Consider the following 23,847-nt stretch of genomic DNA (forward strand, 5'->3'; position numbering starts at 1 on the left):
TAAAATAAATTACGAAAAAGGTGCAGGAATCTGCAACATACAGTTAATACAAACAAACAAACAAATAATTAAATAAAATATGTGGTTGATTTCATTTATTTTGAACACATTTTTGGAAAAAAATATGAAGGAAAATAAACCATAAATAATACCAATTTTTTTTACAGGTGTAGGGCCAAGAAATTGCAAGATACAGTTTTGTTTTTTTTGTTTTTTTTTTAGTTGCCGTCCTATAGGCCACTAACCCTATGTCGTGATGTGGCATCTGTCATAATTGTAGTCGTCGCCGTCCATTCATTGCGACATCTCAACTGTCTAACTTTTTTTTAATTTGGCAAGGGTGTAATATGGGTCACTGACATTGTTCTCCTGTTAAAATCATATTTGTGGATTTGTTTCTTTGGAAATTTTATGCCGAAAATAGCCATTTTGAAAACTTAAAGGCAACTTTCTCAAAAACTGTCTGCTTGATTTTTTTTCTAATTTGTCAAGGGCGTAATATAGGTCGTTGATGTATTTCACATCAATATAGCCATAGATTCATTTGTTTGGGAATGGCGGCCATTTTTATGCTGAAAACAGCCCATTTGGATATTTGGACCCAGTTTTCTCAAAAACTGTCTCTTTTCTTTTAATTTAACCTACAAGAGCATTTTTGCCAAACAGGAGCCTTTTTGGATTTCCAAACATTCTCTTGACGAACATATTGACCCCAGTGTGTCCGATTACTTTGTTATACAAAATACTGTTTACTATGAGAACCCATTTTCACAAAATTTGCAGAAACTGTTGAATCTTGGGGTGCAGTGATGTCCTCGTGCACAATGCACATAGCTTACGCCCTCGGGATGAGCGAGTACACCACTATCTGTAGCTGTTCAATCAAAGTTATCTGTATTTGTACTCGGAGTGGGTGGGGCCTGAACCGGAAGTGGGTGTGGTTTAACCAGAAGTGGGTGGGGCTTACATCTGTACATTATTTTAAGTCTGAAATTGATATGGATTGATCAGAAGTTGCTATATTTATTGTTTATTTGAAAACTATTTACAGAACAGCCTCAAAATTGGGAATCAAATCAATGATTTTGATCACAAAAGTAAGAGAACTATTTACAGAACAAGTTTTTTTTTTTTTTTATGAACTCAGAACATGAATATTCTTAAGTGTATGAATGAATATTTACAGAACGGCCTCAGAATTGACATTAAATGTTTTTGATCACATTAACGGAACTATTTACAGAACAAAGTTTTTTTTATCAACTCAGAACATGAATATTCTTAAGGGTATGATTGAGTAACAGAACAGCCTCAGAATTGACATTCAATGTAGTATGAAATTATGAACTAACTTATGAAGTATGCATGAACAAGAGTTGTTATAATCAACACACCTTTCTTTTTTATTATTACTTTTAATTTTAAGATCAAACTGTGATTTTTCTTTTTCAATTATTTCTTTATTTTTACTACCTCATGTTCTTGGCATTATGATTAAGGTGTCTGTGTGTGTGTGTGTCTGTATGCATGTGTGTGTGTGACTGAGGGAGAGAGAGAGGTTGTTCTAAAACTTTATTTTTAATGATCTGTGTGAACTTGGTGATTCATGCAAACATCCATTGATGGCAAACAGGGAAATATGTCAGCCTTGTTCACTGTATTCTTCTCAAAAGCACCGCATTCAGTACAAGCAAAGTTCTCCAACTGACTTTATATCACCAGCCAGCAACAAACGGTAAAAAAAAAACAACTGGAGTGGAGTCATTGAGCGACACATGAGCTGTTTTCAGCTCTGTCTTGTCAAATACACTGCGTACGTTATGAAACAAGTTCACCAAGTAACATTAAAAATACCATACAAACCAAAACAGGTGAATTGAAGAAAAATTAAGGAGCACAGCAGCGTGAGCGGGAGTCAAGCCAAACACAGAGATTGTGTGTGTGTGTGTGTGTGTGTGTGAGAGACAAAAGCTGCAGACAGACGTGTAGGGAGGGGCAGGCGCTGTGTGTGACTGGCCAGTCACTAAGCATGAAGACAGTCAGTTCGCCAATCAGGATTTTCCTTCAGCACAAGCACAGATATTGTTTAGTTTTATTCGGATCATGCTCGTGCTCGGCAAAAATGCTTTATCCGTACTGGATACTCATCTGACACGAGTATCCGGCTCAACCCTATTACACCCCAACCTGTGGTCTGCAGCGTGGCTAGTTCGATCCCTGAGCATGCACGCCATTTTTGTGTGCCTTTCCTTCTTTATATCTCCTCTTTTTTTGCTGCTTTACTCTGTATTATAATAAGAATAATAATAATCATGTTGAGTCTGTCTGACATGGAACTGATGCATTTATATCAGTTTGAGTTACTCAGCTACTTATCTTCTTCCGCTGTTTGCTCCGTTCAGTGCCCTCGCACCAGGTTGGACAACAGTTTGGATTATATTTTTATTTCCAGTGTTAAGCACAAAGTCTTTATGGTTTATTTCCTGTGACAATATTTAATATGGGAATTATTTGCTGGAATTTTTTTCCTTGAAATATTTGATTTTTTTTTTCCTCCCTGATTATTTGGATAACTGCCGTTCCTGATTCAAGGTTACAGATTCCACACAGCCGTCCTCACAGGCTGACGTCAGCATGGCGGGAACGAATGTTGAGTTTGGGCTAGCTGCAGCGGCACGTAGCGGGTTCAGTGTGTGCTCCTCATGATGAAGTGCGAGGCTCATAATCCGCCTCCTTCTAGAGCGTCCTCCGGTTGTTTGTAACCTGAAAGAATGCCGTTAATGTGAACGAGTCCTAAATGGACGGACGCCGCGGGGCGCGTTATTGTAAATGAACTCGGCGCACAGATCAGGCCCATTAAAACCAGTCGTTACAGAGGGTTGTTTAACTTGACTGTTCTCATTAAATGCCGTCTCCCGCCGGCGGAGTAAGTGTTTTCTCAGCGAGTTCAGAGTTTACAAACTGGACGAATGGTGACGATGTCTGTAAAGTGTCACCGTGCTGTGTGGGTGTGGGTGGGTGGGTGGGGGGGTGTTTAACAGGTGGTCTCTCCAGAGGGGCATTATCAGCATGCGCGGGAATTAACGGGCTCGATATGTAGTCATCCCCTAATGAACCAAACCTCCACCAGTTCATGTCGTCATCCTCCACCAACATCTGTGAGCAGTTTACAGCTTTGATGGAAAACACTCGCCAACCCCAGACCTCCCAATACCCCCCCCCCCCCCACACACACACACACCGCTGCCGCATAAGCTCTCAGTTCTACTGCCGTCATTTCTCTAAAACTGCCTTGGAAGCTGCTTAAGATTCACATTTTAACCAGTGTCCTTTATACGTCCTCAGATCCAGCAGTGGGAGCAGAACCTGGAGAGGTTCAACATGGATCTCTTCAGGATGCGCTGCTACCTCGCCAGTCTTCAAGGCGGCGAGCTGCCCAACCCAAAGAGCCTGCTCGCCATCGCCAGTCGCCCTACCAAGGGTACCCTGGGCCACCTCGGGATCTTCTCCGTCTCCTCCTTCCATGCACTGGTGAGGAAGACCGAGAACCATCCGTGGATAAATCCACCGTAATCTCACCAAAATTCCTCAAAATATATATTTTAGTAAATGCATTAAGTTCAGTCAAAGGTTCATAAAATCTCCCAAATAACATCTAACTATTTTACTAGGTTTCTTTAGTCATAGTATTTATGAAATACAAGTTGATAAATAAAATATACTCATCACGTATTGTGATGCCAATGTTAGCATGAGCTAAGTTCCTCTATTGTGAGGAAACTGATTTCTAATGTGCTGAAAAAAACGTACTTACATACATGCTAACATAACGCTAACGTGCTAACATAATGATGCATGCTAATAGTAGCCCATTCGCGTTGTGTTAGCATTGTGAATGGCCTAGTGTTGGCAAGAACATTAGCAATCACTACATAGCGGGTTGCTAATAGGCTAATGTTAGCAGGAAACCTCACTAATGGCCTAACACTGCTGTAATTTCTTGCTAGTATCACCTGACACAATGCTAATGTTAGCATGAGCAGAGTGTCTCCGTTGTAAGAAATGTGATTTAACTAACTAACTAACTAATTAATTAACTGGCACAGACGCACAAATTTGAGCCTCAGAGAATTACCGGTGCCTCGGAGTGTCTGTTATGCATTCCTGCAGGAAAATGAAGCTAATTTTAGATGGCCTGATTAGATAGACATTCTGCTGAGCTGAAGATCGCCATCCTGATAATGTTTGTCTCTATAGATTTGTTCCAGGGACGAGGCCATGCTCAGAAGACAGTCGGTGTCTCTGACTTACAAACAGCGCAAGAAAAGCCTTTTTTCCTCCCTCAAAGGCCTGGACAACCTGACCAAGAGGGGGCGGGACAAAAGGCCCTCAGCGTCACAGGTACCATCATACTGCACTGCACACAGGGATGGGGGGGCGGAGCCTGCTTCAGTATTCAGTGGGCATTTATACAGTGAAGTGACACAAAAACCGTCTCCACTGGGACCCGGCGTAATGAGATGCTTCAGGTGGTCCGGATTAGCTCATTCTTAATGCGGGATCATCCCCCTGCAGCGCACACACACACACACTCACACTCGTGCACGATGCACAAGTGACTCAAAGGTCTAGACCTGACCTGACCTCAGCTGGAACAACAGAACCTGAACCTGGTTTGCAGGAATGTATTTTCGGATAAAGGAGAGCAAACCGCAAAGGGGTCAGGGGATAATTAGAGCTTTGCTGGAATACACCCGAGAGCAATTAGTGTCTCGACAATCAGTCCCACCAAAGAGGAGCTGAACATCAAAGGGATGTGCAAAAACAACAACAACAACCAAAAAACAGAACCAAAGAACACACAGAGGAACAGGTGGATTATTCCTGCACCGAAAGGGTGTATTTGTTAGAAGAACACTTTAAACAGTCTTACTGTGCAGGCAAATCCACCGTACTGCAGAACCACATTGGTTCCTGGGTAGCAACCACCCAGGCAGACAACCAGTCCATTGCCAGCTCTTACTCAGGTTCCTTGTGTAATTTCATTTTGGTTTGATTTGGAAAACTCTATATTTTTAGAAAGCTTATGAAACGAGGAATCCAAAAGACAACCCCCCCATTCTTTGAAAAGATTGAAAATCATGGATGTTATTTGTAATTTGATTTGAAACATAGTGTGGATCCAGAATCCTGCCTTCTGGTTAATATTTTACTGATTTCCGTGCACAAATATGTTAGAACAGTGTGCACACACACTGTACGTGCACTGTTCTAACACATTTGTGCACGGAAATCAGTGCACGCGCTTTGCAGGCGTCTGGCGTTTGCACCCTTTTAGATCTGCTTCCTGGATCTTGAGTTCTTGTTGCACTGAGCAGGCTGCATGAGATTTGGACCCAGGTCCAGGTCCAGGTTCTCCTGTCTCTTGAGGCATGCTGCATTGTCATGTGCACGATTCCAGCAGCAGTTAGTCATGTAAGGTTTTCCACGTTTCCCCCTGAAGGAGGTTTTCTTCATTAGAAGCTCACGTCTGCCCTCCTCCTCGTTCTCTTCGCTCCAGACTCTGCATAAACGAGGTGGGGGCGGATGTGTTCATCACCCAGGTGCGTGTGTGTGTATTGGGGGGAGGGGGGGCTCAGTCATTAGACTCTCGCCTGCTGCCTGGTTACTGGTTTAGGAATCTGCTCAAATCCCCTGAAGGTGCGGACCAGGCAGATGCTCTGCTGCTGTTGGTGGTCTATTTTAAGATCCACCACAGGAGGCGCTCATTTGGTTGTGTCTCCACCGGGACGTTTATGGACCTCCGCTCGTGAGCTGAAGGAATAAGAAGAGAGCAGTGTGCGGTTTGTCTGAGCTGTAATCAAATCTAACATCAGCAGGATGAACCAAAAACAAAGAATTCTGGAAAAAAAAAACAAAGGAGGGGAGGGGGGTTCTGCTTTCGGCATTAAAGTTGTTTTTTAAAATTTGAATGTAGCATATGTTAATGTAGCAGATTTTCATACATTTTGGGGAAAAATGGGGGGGGGCGGCTGTTGTTAAAGGGATCCCAGAAAATTTAGCAGAAAGACCTTTTACTGTATCCACACGTCAGACCAGTGATGCCGGTAACGCGTTACTTAGTCTAATCTGACCACTTTTTTTTAGTAACGAGTAATCTAACGCGTTAATCTTTCCAAATCAGTAATCAGATTAAAGTTACTTCTCCAAGTCACTGTGCGTTACTATTATTTTTGCATTGTGGGTCGACAGCAGCATTAAACTTGGTCCGTGGGCAGGGGGTCGGGGTTCGACTGAACTGCCCACTTTAAGCGAGCGGTGAGCTTTTCATCCGCGTTTTTTTGCAGCAGCGCCAAAGCAGGGGCGAATCCAGATGGAATGGGGCGTGGGGCAAGGATGTGCCCCCCCCACAACACCTCTACATTAAAGGTCCAGTTTTGAAGCCGTTTTTTTACTACAACTACTAATACTACTTAAAATAATAATAATTTCGACAAGTAAAATGTTTAGAGATAATTTAAATGTTAGAATGAATTTTATAGTTACATTTATAAACAATGTAGGTTAGAAACTGCAAGTTTTATTGTTGCAGTGCTGTCAACAGTTAAATATGAGGTCAAGAAAGAGGTCTTTATTTTACTTTTTATAAAACAAATATTTATTTTCATTGAAGTCAAGAAAGGGTGACTATAAAGTGAGTTTTGGCAAAACAGGTATCATTGTCATGTTGGGGTGGCAGAGGGTTGTTGTCGGCAGCTGGGGAAAGTAACTAAAAAAGTAACTAGTAATCTAACTTACCGTATTTTCCGGACTATAAGTCGCACCGGAGCATAAGTCGCACCAGCCACTTTATCCATTATAAAGAAAAATAAACCATAAATAAGTCGCACCGGAGTATAAGTCGCACCAGCCACTTTATCATTATAAAGAAAAATAAACCATAAATAAGTTGCACTGGACTATAAGTCCCATGGACATACAGGTATGTTAACTTAACATGAAAAGTTCAGATGATAATATTGTGATGGCTACCGTTTTCAGATGCATATTTCACCAGTCGTAACTTACAATCTGCAGAGTATGATTTTCTTTTTGGTGGCATTTTTTCGGGCCTTCTCCGTTGTCTTGTTAAGTTATCAGTAACGTTGAAATTTTTATTTTTCTATGGTAGTCAGAAGTCGCAGGAACAGTCACACAAGCCTTGAGTGCCCTCTCGTGAGCTGCATTTTACCTACAGATATGTTTGTATTTTGCGGATCACATTGCGAGCCGAACCATGCAGCACCTACCTGCGCAGCTCATGACCACCCAGCGTTATCGATCCAGCTCCTTCCAAGTGCAGACGCTAATCCTCCGCCGTCGCTCAGTGCTCCCATGCAGCTCTCAGCGTCAACTCTGCTCACACTGATATCCAAGGGTTGAAGCTGTTTTGTTAGCCGTCCCGGAATAAACACCATGTTCGTCTGCTTCAAACGCTATTCACAATCTTCGACGCCAGCTCCTTCCAAGTGCACACGCTAATCATCCACCGTCGCTCACCCGGTGCTCCCACGCAGCTCTCAGCGTCAACTTAAACACTCTGCTCACACTGATATCCAAGGGTTGAAGCTGTTTTGTTCGCCATGCCGGAATAACAGCAAGCACCGTATTCGTCAGCTTCACACGCTGTGGGTGAGGTGAGGAATACGCGTCCAACGTTCTGTTCTCTGATTGGTTATCGTGACCAGGCTGACTTATAGGACGGCCGCCATACTACAGTGTCCATGATGCATTGCATTTCCTTTTCTGGTGGCCATTTTAAAACATAGATCGACTCTGTCACGTAAAATTGTTTTGTTACAGTAAATTAATTGAGATCCTACCGGTATATTTTTCATTTATAAGTCGCACCGGAGTATAGGTCGCACCCCCGGCCAAAACATGTAAAAAAGTGCGACTTATAGTCCGGAAAATACGGTAGTTACTTTTCCAATTGAGTAATCAGTAAAGTAACTAAGTTACTTTTTCAAGGAGTAATCAGTAATCAGTAATTGGATTACTTTTTCAAAGTAACTGTGGCAACACTGCGTCAGACTTTTAATTTTCCAGTATGTTTGGAGGTTTTGCTGAAGCTCTGCGCTCTGAGTGCTGCTCTAGTTCTATATAATGTGATGTTGGCACCACTGAGGGCCAGTGGGCTGCAGACTGTGTACATCCTGTCCCGGTTCAGTTGGACTTATCGACCTCATCCCTTCGACCACCTGCTCTGTGATTTAGGTGTCGTGCTTTGCACTGTTAGTGTGTGTGTGTGTGTTTCTCTTCAGCCGGGCGGGCTAAGGTTACATTTTGCGACGCAGAAGGTGGCGCTGCAGCACAAACATGAATTATTAAAAGCCGTATGTGGTCGAGCCTCGATCCCGCAGACGTGACCAGATGGTCAGTGCTAAATATTAAACAGCCTCTTTTTGTCTCCTCTCTCCAGGTCTTCCTTCTTTATAGGAGATGTGTTTAAGTATGTTTTTATTCCTTCGTTTTCTAACAGAGGCTAAAAAGGAACATTGTGTTAAATACACAAAAACTGAGAGCAGGTGTCGCACAGGATGTTTTCTAGGCTCTTCAGCACCCTCTTCAGCGCTACGATCAGCAACCTCATCCAACACGCTGTTCCCCGGCCTTTTCCTCGTCTCTCATCTGTCTTAGCCGAGCTGTGCATACAGTTAGAAGCTGGTCAGCATGTGGGAAGTAGGCCAGAGGTGTCCAAGGATTTGTGGGAGAGAAACTAAAGCTTTCTAAAATTAGTGCATGTACAGCAGAGCACCGTGTTTACAGCGGCTTTATTAATGTACTTTGTGCGGAGGGAAGTGAGTCAGACTATCCAGAATCTGGACAGACGTGGATACACTGGGGACCGTTTTAGAACACAGGGATCACTTCAGCCGAGTGTCTCTTAGAATGGTGGTTACTGTCCACTGAAACATGGATGTATATACTGACTGCATAGGAATTTCAATTTAAATTATTGCATTTATATAGTGCCAAATCGCAACAAAGCTGCCTCAAGGTGCTTCACACGAGTAAGGTCAAACCTTACCAACCGCAAGAGCAAAAAAAAACAAAAAACAAAATTAGGTGCAACTATCAATTCAAATCAATTTTATTTATATAGCGCCAAATCACAACAAACAGGTGGCCCAAGGCGCTTTATATTGTAAGGCAAAAGCCATACAATAATTACAGAAAAACCCCAACGGTCAAAACGACCCCCTGTGAGCAAGCACTTGGCGACAGTGGGAAGGAAAAACTCCCTTTTAACAGGAAGAAACCTCCAACAGAACCAGGCTCAGGGAGGGGCAGTCTTCTGCTGGGACTGGTTGGGGCTGAGGGGAGAGAATCAGGAAAAAGACATGCTGTGGAAGAGAGCAGAGGTCAATCACTAATGATTAAATGCAGAGTGGTGCATACAAAGCAAAAAGAGAAAGAAACACTCAGTGCATCATGGGAACCCCCCAGCAGTCTAAGTCTATAGCAGCATAACTAAGGGATGGTTCAGGGTCACCTGATCCAGCCCTAACTATAAGCTTTAGCAAAAGTGAAAGTTTTAAGCCTAATCTTAAAAGTAGAGAGGGTGTCTGTCTCCCTGATCCAAAATGGAAGCTGGTTCCACAGGAGAGGAGCCTGAAAGCTGAAGGCTCTGCCTCCCATTCTACTCTTACAAACCCTAGGAACTACAAGTAAGCCTGCAGTCTGAGAGCGAAGTGCTCTATTAGGGTGATATGGTACTATGAGGTCCCTAAGATAAGATGGGACCTGATTATTCAAAACCTTATAAGTAAGAAAAAGAATTTTAAATTCAATTTTAGAATTAACAGGAAGCCAATGAAGAGAGGCCAATGAAAATGTGAAATATGCTCTCTCCTTCTAGTCCCTGTCAGTACTCTAGCTGCAGCATTTTGAATTAACTGAAGGCTTTTCAGGGAACTTTTAGGACAACCTGATAATATTGAATTACAATAGTCCAGCCTAGAGGAAATAAATGCATGAATTAGTTTTTCAGCATCACTCTGAGACAAGACCTTTCTAATTTTAGAGATATTGCGCAAATGCAAAAAAGCAGTCCTACATATTTGCTTAATATGCGCATTGAATGACATATCCTGGTCAAAAATGACTCCAAGATTTCTCACAGTATTACTAGAGGTCAGGGTAATGCCACCAACAGTAAGGATCTGGTTAGACTCCATGTTTCTAAGATTTGTGGGGCCAAGTACAATAACTTCAGTTTTATCTGGATTTAAAAGCAGGAAATTAGAGGTCATCCATGTCTTTATGTCTGTAAGACATTCCAGCAGTTTAACTAATTGGTGTGTGTCCTCTGGCTTCATGGGTAGATAAAGCTGGGTATCATCTGCGTAACAATGAAAATTTAAGCAATGCTTTCTAATAATACTGCCTAAGGGAAGCATGTATAAAGTGAATAAAATTGGTCCTAGCACAGAACCTTGTGGAACTCCATAATTAACCTTAGTCTGTGAAGAAGACTCCCCATTTACATGAACAAATTGTAATCTATTAGATAAATATGATTCAAACCACAGCAGCGCAGTGCCTTTAATACCTATGGCATGCTCTAATCTCTTTAATAAAATTTTATGGTCAACAATATCAAAAGCAGCACTGAGGTCTAACAGGACAAGCACAGAGATGAGTCCACTGTCTGAGGCCATAAGAAGATCATTTGTAACCTTCACTAATGCTGTTTCTGTACTATGATCAATTCTAAAACCTGACTGAAATTCTTCAAATAGACCATTCCTCTTCAGATGATCAGTTAGCTGTTTTACAACTACCCTTTCAAGAATTTTTGAGAGAAAAGGAAGGTTGGAGATTGGCCTATAATTAGCTAAGATAGCTGGGTCAAGTGATGGCTTTTTAAGTAATGGTTTAATTACTCCCACCTTAAAAGCCTGTGGTACATAGCCAACTAATAAAGATAGATTGATCATATTTAAGATCGAGGCATTAATTAATGGTAGGACTTCCTTGAGCAGCCTGGTAGGAATGGGGTCTAATAGACATGTTGATGGTTTGGAGGAAGTAACTAATGAAAATAACTCAGACAGAACAATCGGAGAGAAAGAGTCTAACCAAATACCAGCATTACTGAAAGCAGCCAAAGATAACGATATGTCTTTGGGATGGTTATGAGTAATTTTTCTCTAATAGTTCAAATTTTATTAGCAAAGAAAGTCATGAAGTCATTACTAGTTAAAGGAATACTGGGCTCTGACTCTTTGTCAGCCTGGCTACAGTGCTGAAAAGAAACCTGGGGTTGTTCTTATTTTCTTCAATTAGTGATTTACGGAGGGCTTTTTTATAGAGCAACAGACTCTTTTTCCAGGCTAAGTGAAGATCTTCTAAAGTAGTGAGACGCCATTTCCTCTCCAACTTACGGGTTATCTGCTTTAAGCTGCGAGTTTGTGAGTTATACCACGGAGTCAGGCACTTCTGATTTAAGGCTCTCTTTTTCAGAGGAGCTACAGCATCCAAAGTTGTGCTCAATGAGGGTGTAAAACTATTGATGAGATACTCTATCTCACTCACAGAGTTTAGGTAGCTACTCTGCACCGTGTTGGTATATGGTGTTGGAGAACATAACAAAGAAGGGATCATATCTTTAAACCTAGTTACAGCGCTTTCCGAAAGACCTCTACTGTAATGAAACTTATTCCCCACTGCTGGGTAGTACATTAAAGTAAATGTAAATGTTGTTAAGAAATGATCAGACAGAAGGGGGTTTTCAGGGAATACTGTTAAGTCTTCAATTTCCATACCATAAGTCAGAACAAGATCTAAAGTATGGTTAAAGTGGTGGGTGGACTCATTTACATTTTGAGCGAAGCCAATTGAGTCTAATAATAGATTAAATGCGGTGTTGAGGCTGTCATTCTCAGCATCTATGTGGATGTTAAAATCGCCCACTATAATTATCTTATCTGAGCTAAGCACTAAGTCAGACAAAAGGTCTGAAAATTCACAGAAAACTCACAGTAACGACCAGGTGGACGATAGATAACAACAAATAAAACTGGTTTTTGGGACTTCCAATTTGGATGGACAAGACTAAGAGTCAAGCTTTCAAATGAATTAAAGCTCTGTCTGGGTTTTTGATTAATTAATAAGCTAGAGTGGAAGATTGCTGATAATCCTCCCCCTCGGCCCGTGCTACGAGCATTCTGACAGTTAGTGTGACTTGGGGGTGTTGACTCATTTAAACTAACATATTCATCCTGCTGTAACCAGGTTTCTGTAAGGCAGAATAAATCAATATGTTGATCAATTATTATATCATTTACTAATAGGGACTTAGAAGAGAGACCTAATGTTTAATAAACCACATTTAACTGTTTTAGTCTCTGGTGCAGTTGAAGGTGCTATATTATTTATTCTTTTTCAATTTTTATGCTTAAATAGATTTTTACTGGTTGTTGGTGGTCTGGGAGCAGGCACCGTCTCTACGGGGATGGGGTATTGGGGGGATGGCAGGGGGAGAGAAGCTGCAGAGAGGTGTGTAAGACTACAACTCTGCTTCCTGGTCCCAACCCTGGATAGTCACAGTTTGGAGGGTTTAATAAAATTGGCCAGATTTCTAGAAATGAGAGCTGCTCCATCCAAAGTGGGATGGATGCCGTCTCTCCTAACAAGACCAGGTTTTCCCCAGAAGCTTTGCCAATTATCTATGAAGCCCACCTCATTGTTTGGAAACCACTCAGACAGCCAGCAATTCAAGGAGAACATGCAGCTAAACATGTCGCTCCCGGTCTGAATGGGGAGCTGCCCAGAGAAAACTACAGAGTCCGACATTGTTTTTGCAAAGTTACACACCGATTCAATGTTCATTTTAGTGACCTCCGATTGGCGTAACCGGGTGTCATTACTGCCGACGTGAATTACAATCTTACCAAATTTAGCTTAGCCTTAGCCAGCAGTTTCAAATTTCCTTCAGTGTCGCCTGCTCTGGCCCCAGGAAGACAGTTGACTATGGTTGCTGGTGTCGCTAACCTCACATTTCTCAAAACAGAGTCGCCAATAACCAGAGTTTGATCCTCGGCGGGTGTGTTGCCGTGTGGGGAAAAACGGTTAGAGATGTGAACCGGTTGGTGGTGTACAGGAGGCTTCTGTTTAGGACTACGCTTCCTCCTAACAGTCACCCAGCCGGCCTGCTTTCCCAGCTGCTCAGGATCTGCCGGGGGACAGCTAACGGCGGCTAAGCTACCTTGGTCCGCACCAACTACAGGGGCCCGGCTAGCTGTAGGATTTTCCAAGGTGCGGAGCCGAGTCTCCAATTCGCCCAGCCTGGCCTCCAAAGCTACGAATAAGCTACACTTATTACAAGTACCATTACTGCTAAAGGAGGCCGAGGAATAACTAAACATTTCACACCCAGAGCAGAAAAGTGCGGGAGAGACAGGAGAAACCGCAATGCTAAACCGGCCAAGAGCTAGTAGCTGCGCTAAGCTAGCGGATTCCTAAAAACACACAAAGTGAATAATGTGTAAATAATTTAGAGGTGATTCAGCAGAGGGAGTGCTTTAGTTAAGGCATGTGAAGATTACACTGTGAAACAAATCGTTATCTAGTTATCTAGATCAATCTAACTACGCAGATTAAACATCTAACAGATACAGCAAAACACCGCTGTGCTCCGGAACAGGACGTGATACAATACCGCAATGAGAGCCAACCACCAGTAGCTATGTGCATGGGAACTTTTTGGAATGGTCGTGGACGCTTTAATGGAGCAGTAGAATGTCCTAAACTATTAGGATGAAAACATAAATGTATCATTCTGTGACGCAGATACCCGTCTTAGACTAGATTCAAGCAAATCTTTGTATCAGCCAACTAGGAGGATCAACTCTGAAGCACATCGTTACTAACCAGCTATCACTTCGACAAAGAAGTCAAATCTGGGAGCATGCATTGGTGCCGCGTTTCGCCGCATGGATGGCAACCATGTGGCAAATCTTCACACCTCTGGGATAACCATTTATCTGCTTCAGTCGGGAGAAGCGCAGGTGCTTCCGTAGCCTTCACCAGCGACTACGATCCTCAACGCTCAGGCACTTTTGTGCTGGAGTGTGCACTTAGAAATGACCAATATGGCCAAAACATTGAAGGCGACGCTCCCTTCAATGCAGTTGATGTCTCTGTCAAACAGTGCGAGTTACGATACAACATGGTAACTTTAATATCCACTTAATTAGTGCATGTTAGTCGTGTGCTGCAGATCTGTCCAGCATAAACAACCATGTTCCTTGGAGTGACAAAAGTCCACTGATCTACAGTTGATCAAGTCAGCTCAGCAGGTGGTTTCATAGAGTAACACCCCTTTGAGTTGAGAGGAGAAACTCCATCTGTTGGAAGTCCTCCCACCTCTTGGCTCGCCACGGCAGGTGTTTCCCTGCCACAGTTCTTCTTCTTCTCATGTCCTGGACTGTTTGTGTCCCTGCGTAATGCCTCTCCCCACCTGGTGAAGAAGTGATAGATGGAGCCTGTTAGTGTGAGGACTGCAGTCGTGTCCTCAGACAAGGGATGGACGGCTCTGTCTCTCCGCTGTATGATAGACTTGTTAAAACCCTCTGGAGCTGCAGTATCGCCTCCAGCACCAGGGACAACCTGGCGCTGCAGTCTTTACAAACCAGAGAGAGAGAGAGGAAAAGAGACACGGGGAAGAAAAGAGAAAAGAATGGATGGAGTGAGAGATTGTCAGACCAGTGCAGCAGTTATTCACTTTCAACATATGAACAGATTGTTTCTGCTTCTTTTTGGCTGCACTGAAAGTCCTCAGTGTCCGCACTCGGCGCTGCCATCCGTCCTCGTCTCTGCAGCATATGTCCAGTGTTACACCTTCAAAAGCTGTAGACCCCATTAGAGCATCGTATCAAAGCACTCCGCGCCCTGCGTGGATTTTAATTAGCTTCTTAATGGCACTGTGTGTATCTAATATTGTGTAGCAGAAGCAGCCGAGTGCTTAATCACTTTTGAGTCAAACAGTGTGACTCCTTTCTGTCTGTTTCAGATCTTCGAGCACGACAGCGGTGGGCTGACGTACATCCTGCCCCCCAGAAGTACTGAGGTGAGTCATGACACACTGCCGTCGTGCTTTTAGGGTCTTTGATTGATTCTTTTTTTATTCCCACCTCACACATGATGATTCATCTTGCTAAAATCAGTTTTCAGGTCAGGTCAAACCCACCTCACTGTGAATTTGACCACCCTGAGAGAACACTGATCCATCCTCAGCTTTTGGGCCATTTACATGCCACAGCCAGGTGGTACGGAGGTGTTCAGTTGGCTTTTTCCCTTTGCTTGGATCCCCAACACTGAGGTACCTACAAGCTGGATCATACACCGGAAAGATCACCACACATAGTGTCATGTGAAAGTAGTACACCTCATCTGGGTGTTCTTAAAACCACCATCACTCTTGACCACGTTTCCACTACATCGGCATAAAATTAGATGGACTCAGTGAGAGGTTTGACAACATAGTTAGAACACAGCTGAAACCAGGGAGGACATGGTGTGGACTCCATGGATGTGGAGGACATGGTCAACATTTGGACATGTTCAATAAATGCATAACGAAAATATATAGTACCCATCGAAAGTTGGCACACACTTTCCCGTTCATGTAATGGGAAAGTGTGTGCCAACATTTGACTGGTTCTGTAATCATATCAGGATGCAGTAAGAACTTCATATGGGTGTAGTAGTGACTGCATTGATGTATTAATGACTTAACTAAACCTAGTAGGGACATCCTTGATGTAGTCCAAGTGTGGTGTGGACAGGCCTCCACAGCAGCATGCTGTGGACTGTTTTTTTTTTTTATGAAATGTCACTCGCTGTCCATGGTGCTGAAACACAGCCCCAAAAAATAAAACACTGTCCCTCACCTCCTTGTGCAAATCGATGTTTGCTGAGTGTTGAATGGAGACGAGGACGTTCAGCAGGAGAGCTGTTTTTCAGACTGAGGTTTACTGTTGAACCTACATGTGGATAGAAAAAACCTAACGAAAAAGGGCGTTGTGTGGTGCAGTATTGATAAGGACAGGATGGACGCGTGAGTAGGCGGTAATCATGTATGCATTGTGATTGGTTGGAGTCAGAAAGAACTGGACATGGTACAGGATTCGTGGGAACGTGTTCGATGCTGTGAGAACAAGGCAGGAACGTAATCAGGACAAGAATCCACTCCATAGACCTGGTATCAAAGACATACAGCCGCTACCTTAAGTCACTGGTTAGTCCAAGTCTCACAAGTAAAACTGGGACCACCAGGACCCTAAGTAAGGACTTGGATGTTCATCTGCCTGCAAACATTTTGCTGTCAGCAAACACTTCAGATGTCTCTCGACTTTACAAGCCAAGCTTCCAGAGACCTGACAGTGGTCTGTGTGTCTGTCGGTCTGTGTGTGTGTGTGTGTGTGTGTGTGTGTGTGTGTGTGTGTGTGTGTGTGTGCGCGCGCGGGTGGGGGGCAGAGAGCATGTCTTTCTTTGTAATTCCTTTCACGTTTGTCTGAAACGTAAACACAAACTCTCATGAGATTTTTACATTTGATGTATTCATTTTCAGTTGCGCTGGACTGGAATCCAGTAACCTTGATTCTTCTGTGCTTCAGCTCTGTTCTTGTTGTTCTGTAGCCGGTTTGTTTTCAGATGACTCTGATACCAAATACTGCAATTTTTCCAACTCAGGCACTTAGCTACCTTTGTCTTGTGTATCGATATTCCCGGTTGGTACTGTTTTGTTTTTGTTTGTTTTTTTTTTCTCCTCAGCCTGGATTGAATGTTGTTCCTCTGTAGATGCTCATGAGACATACACTTCAGGGTGCATTTTGAAAGCACAAACCTTTGTCAGGATAACAACCACCAACTGTTTAAATGCTGTGCTCCATTCCAAGTCGGAAGTCGATCGCTCCGTTATGAATGCATTTCAGTGCACCTGCTCGGGGAAACATGGATGCCTGCTGCAAAGTCACGTCTCGGGACATCGAGCTCCTTTATGCAGTATTTTCACCCACTGTCTTGGGAGAGAAATTGCTACGAGTTTGTGACCAACCACCACACAGACAAAAATGCCACAGCTCAAGTCAACATCTGTGAAATAAATTTAGTGCATCAAACCCGCTGCCATCAAGCATAGAATACAAGTAAAAATTGATAAAATGGTAATTCTGCTCCAGCACAGCTCTGTGTGACTCTTGTCCAAGTTCCAACTTGAATGGCTGTTCTGTTGCACCTTTTTGAGCCAGCTTGTATTTTTTTTCTGAGTACAGTGGAATGCAGCAATACAAATGGACATTCATTTAAGTTTCCGCTGTCCACTGTGACCTGTTCACGAACTTCTGAAAATTCTTTTCTTTATTTGTGTGATTGTCCTGAATGAAGATCCAGGCTTTCAGGGACTTCCTGGACTCAGTCATCAGAAGTGTAACTGTATATGTGGCGAAAGTGTTGAGCTTGTAGAGACATTCACCTATCTCAGCAGTGATGTTTATGTCCCTAGTTCCTCAGTCTTTGAGATCCAGAGACACCTGGGAGGAGCATCTGGAGTCCCGGGGTTAAAGATCAGAGGTGTTTGGTGATGCTGATGTCTTTGCAGGAGAATGAAAGTCCAGCTCTTGAGGGTCCTGGTGCTTCCTGTCTTATTGTATGGTTGTGAGACTCTAAGATGAGGACTGGGTGCCTTTGGTGCCCGGTCTTTTCAGAGGATCCTTGGGTACCACTAGAATGAGTTTGTTTAAAGAAGCAGTGAGATAAAGATGAGAAGTGATAACTTGTATTATTGGGGAACATCAGTGACAACATTTTGTCCATGTGGTGTGTTTCTCTGTGCACCATCCAGCACGCAGGTGCCTCAGTGTCGAGGACCCCACTCACTGGAGAAGGACAAAGACACGTCACATTTTATCTGGGTGCATTGAGAAGTGGCATTTTGACCCCGGTTGTTCGCCTGAGTAGTTGCCATCCAGGTTTTGTCCACACCACAAAAAAAAAAAATTAGAATGTGTGTGTGTAAAAATGTCTGATTGCGTTTCCAGGACATGGAACTAGTCAGGTATTGGTGAGTCTATGAAGTGGTGAAATGCCGCGGTTGCTTCACTGCACGTGCACACTAATGTGTGACTCTGTGTGTTCATGCACGTGCATGTTGGTTCAATGCTGTTGATGCCACTTTTGCACTGACCCTGTTGCGTTTGCTTCGTGTTTCGTCTGTCAGTTCAGTTTGTCACACACAGATGTTAAAATTCACATTGGCTGGGTTCGTTCACTCCTTCCACCCGCCCACTCATGTCAGCAGCATTGGAAGTGAAAACTTGTTTATTGCTGGGAAACATGACCCAAATCCTCAGCTTACTACAGTCAGCAAGTGGATTTCTGCATTTTAAAGTTATCTGTCACTCACGCTCAGTTTGAGGAGCAAAAATAATACTTGGTTGTGTTCCCATGCATGCATCCATTCATCACCTATCCTCCCATGCATGGCACTCATCTGTCCATCCCTCCATCACCCATCCATTATCTAGCCATACATGAATGCATGCTCATCTATCTATCATCTGTCCTTACATGCATGTATTTATTCATCCATCCTTTAATCATCACCATCCATCTATCCATTCATGCATGCATCCATTCATCATGTATCCTTTCATGCATGCCTGTACTTATCCATCCCTCCATCATCCGTCCATTCATCTAACCATGCACACATCCATTCATTAGCTGTCCTTCTGTGCATGCATTCATCTGTGGTAAGGTGGCTTCGTGGTTAATACTGATGCCTCACACTAAGAAGGTCGCGGAATCGATTCCCGGTCTTTCTTTGTGGAGTGTGCATGTTCTACCCGTGTCTGCGTGGGTTTCCTCCCACAATCAAAAACATGTTTATTTAGGTTCTGCTCCTTTCTCTGGCCCTGACCAAGACAGAGTCTCTACATCTGGAGTTGGTCCCCGGGTGCCAGACTGTGGCTGCACACTGCCCCTAGTGGTTGGATTGTGTCTAACTAATTAGGGTGATTAAACACGGAGGACAAATTCTTCTGTCAATATGGCCATCATCCATCCATCCTTACCGACATGTATCCATTCATCATCTGTCTTTCTATGCATGCATACATTTATCCATCCAAAGGTTTTTTTATTTTTATTTTTAGCCTTCTCTCTTAAAATTTCCAAAACGATGCTCCTTAAGCTCAAAGTGAAAACCCGTCTCTACAACATGATATCAATTAAAATATCAAACCTAAAATAATGAAGTATGGGCACCCTTTCACATAACACTAATAAATCATAATTTCCAGATAGTTTTCTTGACACAAGCCAAGGGATGTACCCCTGTATTTTCCAGAGTATAAGTCACAGTAACTTTTTAACTAGTTTAAAAGACCCTGCAACTTTAACTCTAGTGTGACTTGATTAAAAAAAACAGCACATTCATTCTCATCATTATTATTATTATTATGGTGCAAACAGCATGGTACTGTATAGTAAATCTGTGTTGGGCAGGCAGTTCTCAAAAATCTATTGACTGTGCAAGAAGGAGACTTTTGAGGGAAGCTGCCAGAATCTGTTCATCGTGCTAATTTTGTCTGTTGCGGAGTGGGACAGAAAATAATTTTATTTAAAAGATGTGAAATTTTAGCTACAGTTTGCCTCAATCCAGATGTCACTCAGTCAGCCACACATTTCACTTGTGAGTGAGATTACTTCAGTTACATTGGCCCAGTTGTCACCAAACTTGGCATATGCATTATACACAGTGACCTCAAGAAGCCTATTGGTTTTGGGGTTAATAGGTCAAAGGTCAAGGTCACTGGAGTGTACTTTGTTAAAAGCTTGTGAACACAAAAACTTTTTTTTAACTACACAATTATCACCAGAATATGTGTGTGTGTGTGTGTGTGTGTTAGGTATGTTGGCTACAAGAACCCTTTTGGCTTTGGGGTCAAAAGGTCAAATGTAAAAGCCTTCTGCAGAAAAGTGTCACTTGTCAGTGGTGGTCTCATGAACGCTAGCTCAGGACGCCGTGGGTTAGCGCAGACTGTGCACTTGTTAATTTCACGTGGAGTTCTCAGGAGAAATAAAAACTACTCTTGTCATCATTGTGATGGAGGGAAACAGGTTGATTTTGGATGTTTTCTATCGTGGCTGCAGAATGTCTATTTATCTGTCGTCCGACTTTAGAAGCTCCGGGGTGGAGGCGCTCGGAAAAACTGAAGTATTAAGTATTTGGTGGAATGAAAGAGTAAACGTGCACACGCCCTCACCACACAGAGGAATTGTTGAAGTCCAGCGCGTGCCGCGGCCGTGGTCTTGGCAGTCGTTGGTGGAATGTTGGCCAGGCAGCCTTTGCAAGTCAGTTAAAACCTTGTTGGGCCGTGAATGAGCGCACAGTGTGAGTCAGCAGCTGGTCAGATCGACGCAGGCAAACAAATCTTAGTTTTCCTGTTGCATCGTGTTACTTGGACACAAACGCCATGGTTAACCGCTCATTTTTGCATGAGCTCACATCCTCTGAGGGGGCGGGACCGGGGCGGGCAGTGAAGCGGCACCTTGTGCTCCCCCACATGAGGTAGGCGAGTCATTGGGCCCAGAACATTAGTGGCCTTTATCTTGGCGCAGATTCCTGAAGTGGACGAGTCAGAGGAGCGTTTTGGTGGAAAATGCAGGTAAATGTTTTTGGGCGTGTTTTTATGTGTCGGTCTGAGCTGTAGCAGGTAGAACGCCTCTTTGTTGTCTCTGCCAGAGTGTGCTGTGTATAAATGAGTTAGTCCCTGTGAGTTTGTGTTTGTGTGGTTTGTTAAATTAGAGGCTTTAACTCAGGATCTGTGCTGTTTCTGTGACATTTTGTTGTTGGGACTTGGGTTTGGGACAGAATCACAAGACTGATCACGAGCAAACATTTATCTCTACAGCAACTGGACTTCTCGTTGTTCTTCAAGATGTTTGAATAAATTTTGGAAACATCTCAAAATATTAGAATATTTCATTTCAAGTTTAAGTCTTCATGCAGTATAAATACCACAACTCTCCAAATCTGGATCAGTACAACGCACCACAATCTTTACTGCTGACTTAACACTTGTCCAGAAGACACTCATTGACACCCGCCACAGAAGGTCACTGCTGAAAGGGCTGGCTGTTCAGAGAGAGCAGCCGCATCAAAGTATATTCATGGAAAGTGAACTGGAAGGGAAAGGTGTGGATGGAAAAGATGCACAATCAACAGGGATGACTGGAGTCTTGATTCAAGATCTTGGGGGAGCTTCACAAGGAGTGGACTGAAGCTGGAGTCACCATGCACAGACGTGTCGAGGAGATGAACTACAAGTGTCGCATTCCTAGTTTCAAGCCCCTCCTGAACCAGAGACAATATTAGAAGTGTGTTACCTGGGCTAAAAAGAAAAAGAACTGGACTGCTGCTCAGTGGTCCAAGGTCCTCTTCGTAGATGAAAGTAAATTTTACATTTCTTTTTGAATTCAAGACCCCAGATTCTAGAGCGAGAGTGGAGAGGCACAGAATCCAAGTTTCTTGAGGTCTAGTGTTAGGTTTTCCCAGTCAGTGATCATTCGGGGTGCCAGGTGTTGGCCCACTGTGTTTTATCAAGTCCAAAGTCAATGCAGCCATCTTCCAGGAGATTTTACAGCACTTCATGCCGCCATCTACTGACAAGCTTTACATTATGGAGATGCTGATGTCTTTTTCCACCTGATCTTAGTTCCAAAAATACTACAGTAGAAGCTGGTTTGTTGACTGTGGTATTACTGTACTTGGTTGGTCCATAGGTTGTACGTCGTAGATTCTCGATGGGGTCTTCTCAATAGGAAAATGAGGGACACCAGACCCAACTATCCAGATGAGTTGAAGGCTACCATCAAAGCAACCTGGACCTCTAGAACATCTCAGCGGTGCCACGGGCCGATCAGCTTCATGTCATGCCAAGTGTGCACACCCTTATCACCCTCCAGTTGAATTGTTGTCTGACTTGAACTGGGGGTGTGGTTCTGACATGACACAGTTTCTAAATGCTGTGAGCAACGGGCCTGTAGCCAGAATATCCTCTGTTTGATTCCCCTTCACAAAGTAAAATCACTAAGATCCCTTGGGCGAGGTCCTTCAGCCCCAAGTTGTTTGTGGTGTGCAGATGAACCCCTTGCATGGCAGCACACTGACGCGTGTGTGTGTGTGTGTGTGTGTGTGTGTGTGTGTGTGTGTGTGTGTGTGTGTGTGTGTGTGTGAGCAAGAGAGAACTTGTGAATGTGAGGCATCATTGTAAAGCCGTATAGAAATAGAAATGGAGTCCATCTACCACATTGGAGTCCACAGGTGGTTTCTGAGGCAGATGGATAAGTTGTTTGATGTTCACACTCATGCACACTCCTATTTTTTATGGTCCCATATTCAAATTTAATTAATTAACAAACTCAGAGGGGGCATTAAAGCAGTTATCCATCTTGACCTCTTGTCTGGAAGCATTCCTGTCATTAAACTGAAAAACTGCTCCAGTCTCTTCCAGAAGTGTTGAATCACTTCAAACCTTTAGGTTTGTTAGATTTGGTTTCCTGAAGATCTGGGGCTTTGATAATTGTGGATTTGGCCTCATTTCGTCATCTCCCACAGACCCGTGGCGCAGCAGTAGCGCTCTGCCCTCCAGAGACACAGAGTCGCAGCCAAAACCCCCAAACGGCTGCCTTCGCGGCCCAACCCTGGCATTAATTCCCGACCACAGCCTCTCTGAAAATGATGGCCTTCAGAGGGCTTATTTGCGAGCTGGATCTGCTTTGAAACCAGATTGTCCCGCTCATCACTCGAGTCAAAGTGGCACTTGTGGCTTTTTGAACAGAGTCGATCCTTCTGCCCGGAGACGCCTGCCAGTCCTCTTGAGTACACCATCATTACCCTGACTGTTATGTGAGGCGGCCGGTGTCTGTGTTGTCAAATGAATTTTTGAAAAGCTAATCACATGACATCTCTGCTCCGCTGCTTGATCTGCCACCAAACACTTAGACTAATGGAACTCTATTGATTTGTGAGCTGTTACCCTGTCAGACTCACTCACACACACACACACACACCCCCCCCCCCCCCCCCCAATCCCTCTCCATACAGAGGCTGGACATGCTGAGCAGCATCTACTCCATGTCGCCCCCTGAGGGAGGGGTTTGGGACGGCATCAGAGGTGCAGCAGACATGCTGATGTGCGTGCACATGCCGGACAACCTGACTCTCCAGGTTCCGGTCAGAAGAGACCAGACGGCAGCCGACCTTCTCTCTGCAGCATGCAAGGTCGGATCAGAGATGCTCCTTAGTCGTATTCAAATAAAAAAAGTGGGAAAATTAAAAGACTTGCGGTTTTTCAGTCACACCTCCATCATACGTAGAATGTGTTTTGTATGTTTGTCGAGTGAAGCCGCTGAAGGTTAGGACTCTTGTGTCAGCAGGTGAAACACCTGGACCCCGAGCTGCACGGCATCCGGACACACAGGCCAGCGGGTCAGGACGCAGAGGGCCGATACCTGGATGTAGACGAGCTCCTCTGTGAGATGGTGAGGAGGACAAATGTGCAAAATAGCAGTCAGATGGACAGTGTTCTGTGTTTAATAAGTGTTGAATAAGTTTGTCATCACGCAGGTTAACAGTGAGCTGGAGGTGGTCCCGGTTACTGTCTTTACTCTGCGCATGAGCCGGCCGAGTGCCACTGGGGACTTCGGTATGTGACACGCGCAGACCGGTTTAGTCCCAGGTGCCACCAAAAAAGGATGAATTCTGTTTTATTATACACTTTTTAAATTTTTTTT

The 23,847-nt window shown here is 43.7% G+C and overlaps 1 protein-coding gene across 3 annotated transcripts in view; it reads left to right on the plus strand.

Moving 5' to 3' along the window:
• The window catches only part of tiam2a (TIAM Rac1 associated GEF 2a), a 147,162-nt gene that overhangs the window by 70,296 nt on the left and 53,019 nt on the right, over positions 1-23,847 (plus strand). For 2 of the 3 annotated variants that reach the window (XM_034194890.1, XM_034194891.1), the window contains exons 7-12: positions 3,346-3,531; positions 4,258-4,401; positions 15,059-15,115; positions 23,159-23,335; positions 23,491-23,595; positions 23,681-23,759. In XM_034194890.1, the coding sequence (XP_034050781.1) occupies positions 3,346-3,531; positions 4,258-4,401; positions 15,059-15,115; positions 23,159-23,335; positions 23,491-23,595; positions 23,681-23,759 (748 nt within the window). The remainder of the gene's footprint in view (positions 1-3,345; positions 3,532-4,257; positions 4,402-15,058; positions 15,116-23,158; positions 23,336-23,490; positions 23,596-23,680; positions 23,760-23,847) is intronic. The other variant, XM_034194892.1, reaches the window with a different exon arrangement.

This window comes from Thalassophryne amazonica, chromosome 19, assembly GCF_902500255.1.
Source record: "Thalassophryne amazonica chromosome 19, fThaAma1.1, whole genome shotgun sequence".
In the NCBI taxonomy this organism is placed as follows: Eukaryota; Metazoa; Chordata; class Actinopteri; order Batrachoidiformes; family Batrachoididae; genus Thalassophryne; species Thalassophryne amazonica.